The sequence below is a fragment of the Cariama cristata genome, unplaced genomic scaffold (genome assembly GCF_000690535.1).
Source record: "Cariama cristata isolate BGI_N322 unplaced genomic scaffold, ASM69053v1 scaffold8188, whole genome shotgun sequence".
NCBI lineage: Eukaryota > Metazoa > Chordata > Aves > Cariamiformes > Cariamidae > Cariama > Cariama cristata.
The window spans coordinates 1-12,619 of NW_009631588.1; the positions used below are offsets into that span (position 1 = coordinate 1).

General features: G+C 41.7%; 1 protein-coding gene across 1 annotated transcript; it reads right to left on the reverse strand.

Annotated features, from left to right (window-relative positions):
* Positions 1–251: 251 nt before the first annotated feature.
* LOC104166167 (ankyrin-2-like) lies at positions 252–11,318 on the reverse strand (the record flags this gene model as incomplete). Its single annotated transcript, XM_009706011.1, has 7 exons — positions 252–350; positions 2,336–2,533; positions 3,722–3,820; positions 6,369–6,467; positions 6,638–6,736; positions 9,717–9,914; positions 11,220–11,318. Coding segments are annotated over 7 exons (891 nt in total), but the record flags the coding sequence as incomplete, so codon positions are not given.
* Positions 11,319–12,619: the final 1,301 nt, after the last annotated feature.

Genomic DNA, 12,619 nt, shown 5'->3' on the forward strand with positions numbered 1-12,619 from the left:
TTCCTGAGCCACGGACAGGTATCTGCCCTCAGAGCTGCACGCAGTGCGCCCTCCTGACAGGGACCCAGACTCGGTAGCCCGGTTTCCAAACTAGCGCACGTAACCATCACCCTTGGGGGAACGCGACCCTAACAAAGCCAAAGCCACCACGTGAAAGCAGCTGCAGCCTTCTTTTGTGTGCATGTTTCACGCAGTTCTTTCCTAAGGAAGACTCCAAAACGCTCCTAACTTTTTTTCTTTCTCGTCAGTACCTTGCCAGCTGAATCGGGAGAGGCACGGCGCTGCAGCAGGAGTTTTGCCACTTCCAGGCTCCCATATTTGGCCGCCACATGCAAAGGTGTGAATCCCTTCTGCAAAAATCCAAGAGATAAAAAGCAGATGTTTGTGTTAAAGGTCATGCTGGCATCTCTCTTTTAAGACCTATGTATTAACTGGTTACTCCTCAACCTATATTCTAGCTCGCAGTATCAGTAGCCGTACCTAGAAAGAGCATCATCTCTTGAAAGCACTTTGAGAAGCATGACATAGAAGAAAACACTTTCCCTTTTATTATTCTTTCCTGTGCATATACTGTCAGGCTGGCAGACATTTTATCTGGTACAGACTCTACTAGCAGCATACACTGTGTGTGGGCAATGAAGGCACTTGTTCAAATTTCTACTCCACACCAGCCACGCTTTTTAGTTTCATGATGACAGCTTTAGAAATATTTCCTGTATCAATTGTTGCCAGTAACAATGAAACACTAACTAAATTCAGTGAGAAAAGCTCCAAACTTCGTATTCCTCCTTCAGAGTTTGTTGAGGAATGATTTCTATTTGGGCTCATATCCATACAGTCACCAAGTTCTGCTGCAGCCTCTGAACTGCAGCTAAAAGAAGTCATGCCTGACTCAATCAATGGCAGTGCTTTTGGAAATGCATTGTAGCAAGACTGAAAACCTTGTCTTTTAAAAATAATCCTTTTCTATTTGTTGTAATAATACTTGTCAGTACAGCACCGGTGTAAGGTCTGTGTCAAACTAACATGCTCTTTGCCTGTTCTTTTAATTTCAAAAAACACGTTGATAAGGAAAACTCCTGGATACAAGACAGTAGGTGGCAGACTGCACCGCTGCCCTGACAGTAATTCCGGGGAGCTACAATGACCTATTTGCCCGACACATAAGTGATGTGTAATGTCTATTACCATTATCATCTTGTTCCATTAATCCCACCTCAAAAAGAGTTTACATCAGGGAATCTCAAACATTTCCAGTTCATGCATCACAGGTTTGTACAGAGATTATCTAGTGGACTACAGCTCCTCCTATTCATAATTATAGGATGTTCCTGCAGTACTAAAGCAACTGCCACAAAGCAATATGGGAAATTAGGAAAGTATTTAGTGTATTTTTAGCCATTCTAATGTGATTTAACAGCTGCATAAAAGGAGAACAGCAAGCATTCCCAGTAATCCGGGGATCATAATTTGAAAATTGCTGGTTTAGTCTTCTAAACCCTGGAAGACACCCCATTGTTCAAAAATATGTTTTAAGCTTCAGCTGTAAAATCAGGAGTACTTTTTAAAGACCTAAAACAATACTAAGAATTAAGTGATTCTCACTTAATCACATGTGGTAAATTTGGAAAAGATACCTCAGCACATAATTCTATTCACAGCTATCTTGTTTTCTTACATGTTCATCATTCTGTTAGGAATCTATTGGTAAACATTTTTGGCTAACAAAACAATTATTTTGCAGACTATTTCTTTTATAACCCCAGACAAAATGGCCTGTTGTGTCATATGACACTTCATTTATAGAACCACTGAAAATAGATTCAACATTAGATGCAACTGGACAGATGCTGACTTGTATGTTTTAGGAAGATCCCTTCCAGCTAGCGCAGACCAGAATTATTTTACTATTTAAATAAAAAATGAATTGAAGAATAAGCAGGCGTGTTCATTTAAAAAGTGTCATCGTCATCCCCTTGTCTTTTTTGAAAATTTTGGCCAAAAAAGCCCTACCCATAACACAATGGGAAAGAGACAAGCAAAGACTTCGTGTACATTTTAAACCTGTTGGGACCGTGTATTTATCACAATCTGCATTTGGCCCCAGTGGGAACCAAACTGCCAACTTTAGATGACAGTGAAATATGTCAAAATTCGATTAACTTCTGATACATTACTTTAGTCTATTGGATCACTGTTGATTAAGTAAGAACCAAACAAAAGACCCAAACTAGCTCAATTTCCCAGTGTGAAAATGCATTCCTCATGGAACACACGTGCGCTGGCACGCACTGCGTGTGCTACTGGAATACAGACATAAAGCATTTCATCTTACTTTGGTGGACATGGAGTGCGAGGCACCTGCCTCTAGGAGAACTGATGCGACATCAACTTGTCCCTCTCTGGCAGAGATGTGCAGCGGAGTGTACCCATTAGTTGTTGCAGCATCAGGGTGGGCCATGTGCTGTAGCAGAAGTTGGACGATCTCCGTTTTACCCAAGCGAGAAGCAATGTGCAGTGGAGTCTGTTCTTCCTACAACTCACATCGAGTAGATAATTAGTGCAGGTAGAACCACCCCGAACACAATATTCTGGCTGATCCCAATAGATCTATCTATGCATTCGTCTTGCAAAAATCATAGGAAGGAATAGTACAAAAAAAGGCAGTAATGGAGGGCTCACGGGTTAATTTTTGTGATAAGCTTCAGCAATGTCTTAGTACAACAGAGAGAACTATGAAGAAAAACATTTTTCCTTTTATCAAGCAGATAGCATGCATCGCTGTGAGCATTACTTTCTCCCCTTTGAGTTCTTCATTTGTTTTACAACAGCTGTACCTTGCTCTACAAACAGTCCCCTTGGTTTCAAAATCTGGCACAAACTGCTATCAGAACCTCTGATGTTTGGTTTTAGGACATGGCTGTGCACCTCCTTGCTCAGACAGAATAGCTATTGCTGGTCTGAGTCAGGCACATTGTACTGGGTCTGGCCAGGATGGAGTTAATTTTCATCACAGCAGCCCATATGGTGCTCTCTTTTAGACTTCCGACCAAGACAGTGTTGATAACATACCGGTGTTTCAGCTCTTGCTGAGCAGTGCTTACACAGCACCAAGGCTTTCTCTGTTTCTCCCTCTGGCCCCCCAGGGAATAGGTTGGGGGTGGCAAGAGGTTGGGAGGGGACACAGCCAGGACAGCTGGCCTGAACTGACCGAAGAGATAATCCATGCCATATAACGTCACGCTCAGCAATAAAACTAGGGGGTGAGTTTTTCCAAAGGAGCTGTTGCTCGGAGACTGGCTGGGCAGTGGGAGGCGGTGAGTGACTGCCTTTGCGTTGGTTTTGTGGGTTTGGCTTTTTGGTTGCTTTGGGTTGTTAGGTTGTTTATTTTGTCTTTCTCCTTCACCTATTAAACTGTCTTTATCTCAACCCAAGAGATTTTCTCACTTTCGCCCTTCCAGTTCTCTCCCTGATCCTGCTGCGGGGTCAGTAAGCAAATGACTGAGTGGGGCTAAGCTGCCAGCCGGGGTCAGCCCACTGCACGCGTTCTCTTTGGAAGATCTATGCATAAATAGGTTACTGTTTTCAGAAACGTTTTTAGGTGTGCCTAATATTGACTCAACAGATCAAATAAAAATGAAATTGCTCCTCCATAGCTCCTCTACTTCAGCTATGTTTTTGAGTAAGAGAAAGCAAAAAAAATTGTAAGCAGAACACCTACCCTGGCTCGGGCATCAACCAGGGCCCCGTTTCTCAGGAGGCAGCGAACTACTTCCACCTGCCCAGCACGTGCCGCCATGTGCAATGCAGTTTCTCCACGCTGCAGAAAAGCAAAAGCGTTTCAGTGTCCTAAACCTCCATGAAGAAACAGAGCTCTGAGGGTGTAAATTCCACCCATGTCAGTTCGTGCCGAGACCCCCCTTCCCGCCAGCTGAGAATCTGGCTGCAGCCCCAGTAAGAGGCAGGTCAGAAGGGCACATGTGCATACACGCTGCTAGGCCTGGGTACGCTTTGGTTTGCAAACTCGGCGATCCCAGACAAACGTAATCTCACTACAGAGTGTCAGAATGAAAATCCTGGCTTATAGAAAAGTCTGCCGTATAGAGTCCCCTGGTCACGTATGTTCCTCAGCTTTCTACATAACAGTGCATCAGCCTGTGTGCCGCACAGGAGGTAAGGGTATATTGAGCCTGTCTCTCCCGAGGGATTGTGAGGCACCTGAGCTTCAAGATGGAAGAGGATATTTTTCCAGATGGTCCCTTCCTGCACACTGTGTGGAGCTGGCAGCATTAAAAGGCCTTGCAATGGCTGTGCACAACTGAGTCAGCACATGAAATCTGTAAAATCTGTGCTCAGCAGCGTGGCTCTGTCTGCAGGCTATGGAATGAATCTTGTTTCAGTCCTTTTGTAGCCCACAGAACTTCAATATGAAATTTTGGAAAGCTGACTGGAGCGATATGGAATTTCACATCAGGATAATGAAGTATGGATGATACATTCAAAGCATTTACTTTTTGCATAGGTTTCCAAAGGAACGCTGAAAATGAGTATTCCTTGACGATGGCGTTTCTAGCTTAATTTTGCACTGTCCAACATTCCATGAGTGCACTGTCCTGAAGTGGACTAAATCAGGCCCTATGCAGCTCATCGGTATCTGGTACAGTAGGCACTGGGACAGTTCCACAACCAGGAGCTCTGTATTCATCTGCTATGTTACAATAACACAGCAGGACTGATCACTTCTGTGTGTTAATTGTTCCTTCTCCTTACTCTACAGCTGGAGTGTATTCTGTTGTAAGGCTTTTACCCCCACGACTATGAAGGTAAACTGCAACTGCCAAAATGAACACTCTGGTCAAGATCTTTTGCATCAGAATCAGGAATCATGTCATCTTGTCCTTCATCTAGATGTAGGAAAAGAAGCAGCCTGAGCTTGCCTACTATTATGAACTTCTAATTAAAACAAACCCTCTTCACCAGGAGTTGATTTATCTTGTCATTTTAAAATTAACATTGTATTACCAGCTGTGATTATTAAGTAGGCAACAAACAAAACTCCATAGCCCTAGCTACGAATCATAATAGAGAATTTCATCTATATAAACTTTATTACCTGGAGAATGAGCTGTTTAAAATGTGAATAAGGTTTACATTTCACACACTCTAAAGATCAAATTTCTATAAAGACCCTTTTGTACTTGAATTAGCAAAGCAATTTAGCTTTTGGAAACAGTCAGTAATTCATCAGGGAACTTCAGCTTACCAAGTAAAAGCCAAGACACCTGTGTAGCATAAATTGTAAAGTGTTAAACTTTGCACACAAATGTCTGGTAACACAATACTTCTAATTGTTTCCACAAGAATTTCTTGTTGGCTTTCATATCATCAATAAAGTCTTTATATAAAGATTGCTTCTATAAAAAAATATGAAAGCAGGAAGAGACTTTGTCAAGAAAAGTCTCTTCTAGCGATTCAAGCAAACAACCCTGTGTGCTCAACATTTTTACCGGTTCCATGTAGGATTTTTCTAACTGAGAAAAACTGATGAGTCCAGTGTACCTGGATGACAAAATTTTGGCGGTTGTTTTGTTGTTGGGAACACTTATCTATAACATTACTTACTGGTAAAAAGCTGCTTTCAAACTGCAGGTGGCCATAAATTGAATATTTGTTCATACTGACAAATTCAAACAGTAAGATATCTATGAAACACAGCCCTGAAAACGATCATGTTCTTTTTAGTGTTATTCTTCTTGGTAACTAGGCTATTGGTACACAAACACTGATTTCTATGGTAAGTCAGTTTCTGCATTTTGTGTTACCTCCCAAAGGTCACATTTTCTAGGTTTAAGCATGTTCTTTCAAAAGGCACCAGTTCCTGGAATTTCCTGTGTAAGAGGAACATCTTGAGTTTAACATTTTTACTTTCTATTCAATTGTTAGGTTTTAAGCATTTTATACCCCTTCACTGCTACAAATGACACAATTTCATGGCAGCCAGTGAAGCTATGCAAGCAGAAATCTGAGCCGTTTGGACTTAAATTTCATCCTTCAGAACGGAAACACAGTCTTCCCTGTGACTTGGCTTATAATCAGTTTTGGATGTATTGGGTGAGCTTTGTCTGTTTCTAAGGGAAACTTTACCTACTCAAGCATTGTTGAAGAATGCATGAAACCACAGATGGCTTATAATGCATATACAATCACCATTTTCCCCTCTTCACTAAAGGTGCTCCAATAATTTGTCCTAAAATGCAATAAAGTCATAAAGTATCATTAAAATGTGACCTTTGGTTGAGCTACATGGTAGGCCAGACCCTTTTCGGAGGAGGTACTGCACAGATGATTCTAGTCAAAGCCATACTCACAATGTTAGTGACATCGGGAGAGGCTCCGTTCTGCAGCAGCAGGAGGACTATGTTCAAGTGGCCCATAAATGCAGCCACGTGTATTGGTGTGAGGCCCGACTGCGAAACAAAGCAAGAGCAGTTTTACTCCTCTGCACGGGCGTAGGGAAGGGGCTTCTTCGTTTAAATCAAACATAAGTGGAAGTGAGGCATGATAGGAGAGAGAAAAAAGGAAGCAAAAAGGGAGAGAGAGAAGGAATGTTTCTTCGCGACATGAAACATTTTTCTACCTCTGTTATAGCCTGGATTGAAGCCCCATATTTCACCAGGAGTTCCATGACTTTGATGCGATTTTTCTTGCAGGCAATGTGCAGTGGAGTAAAACCATTCTGTGCAAAAGACAGTCATGTTAGTTAAAAACATGCAGCTACACTTTCCACACAGCTCCATGCTGGCACACTGGGAGCAGTGTTAGAGTACCAGAAGCAATTGTTCTTTAAGCACAACAGGTTATGAATTACAGACATCTCCCAGAGGTCTGAGGCAGAACAAAGCAGTGCCGCTGCTTTCTTCTCAGGCAATGGAGAGAAACTGAACTTCCACCTCCAAAAACAGACATGCCCCTTCTGACTTTCAGGTGTACGCGTGAGCGCGTGTATGTATGTGGTTCCAAAGTTTGCACATGTGTATGTAAGGGTGACTTAAAGATTGCCTAACACAAGGAAAAGAGAAGAAATTACAGTGATCACTTTGAAATCAGCTAGTGTCTTTTGAAATGTACAAAGCATATTCTGTACCTCTCCAGGAAAAGAACAGAGTACTTCCAGATTCCACCTTACTTTATTTGTCTTTTCAGAATATCTTGGAATCTAAGCATCTATGGGTATTTATTTTTACATTTATGCATCGATCTACAGTATACTGCATTCATGTTTGTGCACGTGTGTGTGCATTCTGTGAGGTACCTTAAATAAATAATCACTACTTCAGCCATGGTTTCACGATATAAAATGTTTACACTTCAAGTATTTGTGGCCCCCTTTCCTTTATTCCTGCCCTGCTGAGTCATAAAGCATCATAAGCAAGGTATCATCTGGATTAAAATTAAATGGAGCAGGGACAGGAATGAAGGGGGGGTGGGGAAGGGAACATCTTAAATCAAGATTGCAACCTAGCATTTTGTACTCTGAGACAGTAAGTTTAGTGTTGTGCTTACCATCAGCACATACTAATTCCTTTGGAAATGCGTATTCAGTAAGATTGAGGCCCAAATCAAAGCATGTCTTCATACTCTACACTGTAATACATGCTTGGACTTCAAGCTTTTTTTTATGTACTATTATAGTTAATGCAGGTTAATTGTGTGCCTAAAGCTAAGCAAACGCATTACTCACCGTATGTGAACATTTTAGTGAAAAGCACAGGTACCATTTTTAGATTGTGTTGAAAAATTGCTCTGTTTTCTAATGAAAAGGATCAGTATTGCTAAACAATCAACTAGCAGTAAACAGAACGTATCAGGGAAATCTTAGCTCATGGGAAGAAGCATGTGAAAGACTATGCTACTGTTAAGGGAAATGTTAATTACTAGTTGATTTGAAGGTGCTTTAAAGCATATACAAGTTGAAAAAGCTAAGAACTCATATAGTGCTTGTATCCCCAAATCATTTTGCAAACATTAACAATTTTTTTTTTTTAAATCTAGCTGAAAATGAATTCTTTGTAAAATTTATTCCATCACAGGAGTCTGCTGGATATTATTACCACTACTAGCCTTCTCCAATCTCTAAAGAAGGAACCAAAACAATTAGATATTTTACCTCCCACACAACATCTCTCAATATACTTCACAGGGAGTTTTGCTGTTTCAGAAGTTGCCATATTTTCACTTAATTTTACTGCCTGAGTTGATTTAATTTTGCTACTTCTATTTAAGTGAGGAACAGTTGGATGGGGGAGAGAAGACAGAAAAAATGTCTCACTAACAGAAATGATGAGCATCATTTAATATATTAAATACTATAAACAAGCCAGAGGCGACAAGTCCCCAATGGGAGAGGAAGGGAGAGAGAGGGGAGAAAAATCAGTCTGGAGGGAAGGGAGCAGAGAGGCAGCGGCCTGAGGGTGTTCTCCTTTCATTTCAGATGCTTCTCTGGGAGGGAGGGGGGGGAGGAACAGAAGGTGTATTTTTGGTCATGGAAGGAAAGAAAGAAGATGTGGGGGCTAGCATATAATGCGTACGTGTGGGTAGCTGAGAAAAGTACAGTTAAAGATAATCAGAAGACTGGCAAGAAAAATAAGAAAGGATGAAAACAGCATCGAAAAAGATCAACCAAGTGAATGTGATACTGAGAAAGACAAAACAAGAAAAGTGTAAGAAGAGGAAGCAAGAGAGGTTACGGGATTTGCAGGTAAAGGCCAAGAAAAATGAGAGGGCAGAAGAAAATTGCGTCAATAAAAAGTCAGTTCCAAGGAAGTAAGGGAAGTAAGGGATAAAGGGAGCCTTCACAGAAAAACACAGGGTCATACTGAAGGCAAGAAGGTGGGGAAGACATCAGAGTGGCCTGCGGTGGAAGTTTGGTGGAGGCACTGAATGCAGCAGGCAGCGTCAGACTTCTTGCCATGCAGAAGTATCTCAAGCTTTCACAGTCTCTTTCTTTCCCCCACTGAGTGTAATATGTTGGTATTTTAACTTCCATCCAGCTAGCAGTTCATGGGGACACTTCCTATTAGAGAAAATTGGAACCTTGTCTGGCTTTGGGGATAGATTAAAGACTCTTGAAAGCTTTATATGTTTCTGAAGCCAAATGTGATGTTTTTCTCTCGGTTCGGGGCTAATGACCTGATCAGTGAGCAAAAGGAATCATACCTGTTTTCCTGTAAGCATAAGAACAGGTTTTTGAAAAGGAAGGAAAGTGGCACCTAATAGAAGGGAATGTCATCATTTGATAAATGCAGAAGTATTAGCTTTTTAATATATTTTCTCCGTGCCAAGTAACTTACTGATTCAGTTGAAAGCTTAGAAATTATTTGTGTATCATACCACATAATAGGGAAAACTGAAGTATTAATTCAGTAAAATACCAATGCATACATTGGCATCAGCCAGAAATGGCTCTGATTTTAGGAACTCTTGTCAAGCTTCCAGACCGGATACTACAGCCACTCGCCATGGGACGTGGTCCATGACTAGGCCTAACGATACGAGATACCATGCTGGTAAGCAGCAGGTGTGACAAACCCTGTTGTTACTGCAATTGTTTAAGGTTGTTGGAGTTTGTGAACAGAGTTTTCACTTAGCTTTACTGGTAAGAGCTACTCATCTGCCCTGGATAGCTTTGTTACACGACACAGGTGGGACAGGTTTACCAGGGCACGAGCATTGGGATTTGCTCTCTTGTCCAGAAGAAGTTTGGTGACACGATAGTGGCCGCAGTGCGCGGCCACATGGAGGGCAGTCAGGTAATCCAGCGTGACATCATCCACGGGAGCTTTGTGCTGCAGTAGGTGTTTGACACATTCCACGTGGTCCCCCTGGGCCGCCATGTGAAGTGGAGAGAGTCCATTCTGTGGCAAAAGAAAACAGAACAGTAACTTCTAGTAACTCTCACTTAGATGGTGGCACATATTAGAAGGATGCCATCATGAGTTTGCAGAGTACACCCCATCACTGAAACAGAGCCACATCTGAGCTACAGACTGGAAGAAAAACTGAAAAAGTCCTAGTCCTGACTGGCAACATCTGCCTTTGAATGGCAACATCTGGGAACCCTGCCTGAAGTGTGCACGGCATATATGGCAGGGCCTGTTCTTCTGAGCCTCTCTACCTTTTAGGGAAGTGAGGGTGTTGGCACATGAGGTTCACTTAACCACCTTCTCCCACCAAAGGAATCAGTGAAAATATAAGGAATCTTTTCCCTACGATTCCCATCTCCCTGTGGATCACCCCTCCATAAACGCATGACCTGGACTACTTGGTGCTATCAAGGATGCATAGCTTGAGCACATCCTTATTGGATGGAGCGGATATGCTTGCAACCCAGTGATAAAACCTCCTGAAGACTATCAAAAGAAAATCTTGAGTCTCCAATAAGGATAACTATGAGTCAGAATACACTAATTGCCCTTGTTTTGAGCCATGTTGGAGGGAGTGGGGCCCAGTAAACAGTGCAATGGTCTGAAAGCGGTATTTAAATTGTTTATCGCTCCTGATCTTCCAGGGGACTTCAAGCATACCGTTGCAATACTCTATTCCACTGTTCTCCAACTAACGATACCAGCTACCTTTGTCAGGCACTCTGAAAGTTACTGACGTGAAGTGCTGCTCGGTGAGGTTTACCATTACACTAACAAGTATCTTTCTCATCAGTTTGACCAAAGGGACAGCACTTGTAGAAAATGCATTGATATTCGAAGTGCACTTTTCAGAAATCGGTAAGAACACACTGAAATCATTTTCCAAGTCTGAAATAGTGCATGAAAATAATCAGGAGAAGCTGCAAGTCAGAGGTCCTAGTTACCTTATATGAAGGATCAGAAAATATATACCTGGAATCATCTCTCAGGAGTGACCAACCCAGCTTTCCCATCTCTGTGTCCTACGGTCTTAGGAAGTGTTTGCAGTAGCACTGTATATCATGTGTTTAGTCTGCTATTATAGAGAGGGGCAGAGAAGTGTACGCTGTTTCATACATTTGGAAAGGATAGTTCCTAATTATGTAAGAAAACCTTATTTTGGATCATTCTACCCATTAATACATTTCCTTTGGGAGAACAGAAATGTTCCTGTCTTCTTCCTTGTCCTTTCAGTGACATTAAAAATTCTGTGGAAAGTTACATAGAGCTGTTAACATATTCTAACAAGACACACACCTTGGTCCGTGCAAGCAGCGGGGCACCTCGCTCCAGAAGCAGCTCCACAACTTGGTCATGTCCACTTCTTGCAGCACAGTGGAGTGGGGTGAGTCCATCCTTCAAGTAAAAGGAGTGAAAACAAATGAGCACATCCCCAACTGTCCGTCCTGGCACTCTGAGGAACACCCTTCCAGGAATGCAGCCCCACAAGTGTGTGAAGCAGCTCCTTTTTTTGGACTCCTAACTGAAGCTGGCTCCACAACGTGGTTTCATCCCTGTTCTTCCTTGCACCAGTAAAGGACGTTCTAAGGTTACCGTTTCAGAGAGGAAGCCCACTGTGTGTTGAGATTCCTTATCAAAGAGGACAATGCGAGCATCTATTGCCTCCTTGCCTCCTTCTCCTCTGCATGGCTTTGAGATTGTATTGCCTCTCCTGGGATAACGTGTGCTGGGCCAAGGATGCTCCACTAATCAACCCTTGTCCTTCGGATTGCTTTTGATGCAGGGATGAAACACAAAACGTTCATACTAGAAAATTTACTCTAGAATTTATTGCGTTTTTTTAAACAGGTAGCAGGAGAAACAAGATTTTAAAACGGAGAAGAAGAGAAAGAGAGAAACAAACAGAGCAAAATGCTTTTATTTCTGAGACTGAGTGGTGAACAAGAGCTACCAATTCTTTGCTAAAATTGCTGTGAGACCACCAACTCTGCAATATTTTTTCCGTTGCAGACCACCACCCTATGCCAAAAGACTTGCTCAGGCTACTCAGTAACGATCACAACAGTGGTAGCAAAAGATGTGTAAATGAAACATTTAGATAAGAGAATGTATTTGAGGTAATTCTGCTACAGTTTGGACTTTATGCAGAAAAATACAGGAAATACGAGGCAAGAAAAGTGGTTGCAAAAGAATATTAGTGCTGAACAACAGAAAAAAGAAAATGCATGAGATAGAAACTTAGGTTTTCATCTCATTATACCTCAATATTTTTCAAGCATGCACTCAGAGAAGTCATCAATACTCATTCAACAGAGATAGGTTTCTAAAGGTGAAAAGGTAATAGTTTTTAATCACAAGAAAAGCCTTTTCCCTTTGAGACACACTGCTCATCTTAGATGAGGTAGATGCTATTATTCTGGGGTGCTTTCTGAAGAATCCAGTAACAGCATGATTAAAAGATTAATATACTGGTCTGAGACAGATTTATTACTTAGAGGTTAAAGAAGCAGCAAAAATGCAAAACCAGGCCTGAGTATGAGTTAGTGACCCTGCTTCACACACTGATATACTCTTTGCCTTGCTGGAGTTTGGACAAAGTCTACATCACTATACTTTTACTTCTACTACTAATGTTTTTAAATTAAAAGTAGGTCTAGACTGCACAGTCCCATTGCAATGGCAGCATCATTTTGGCT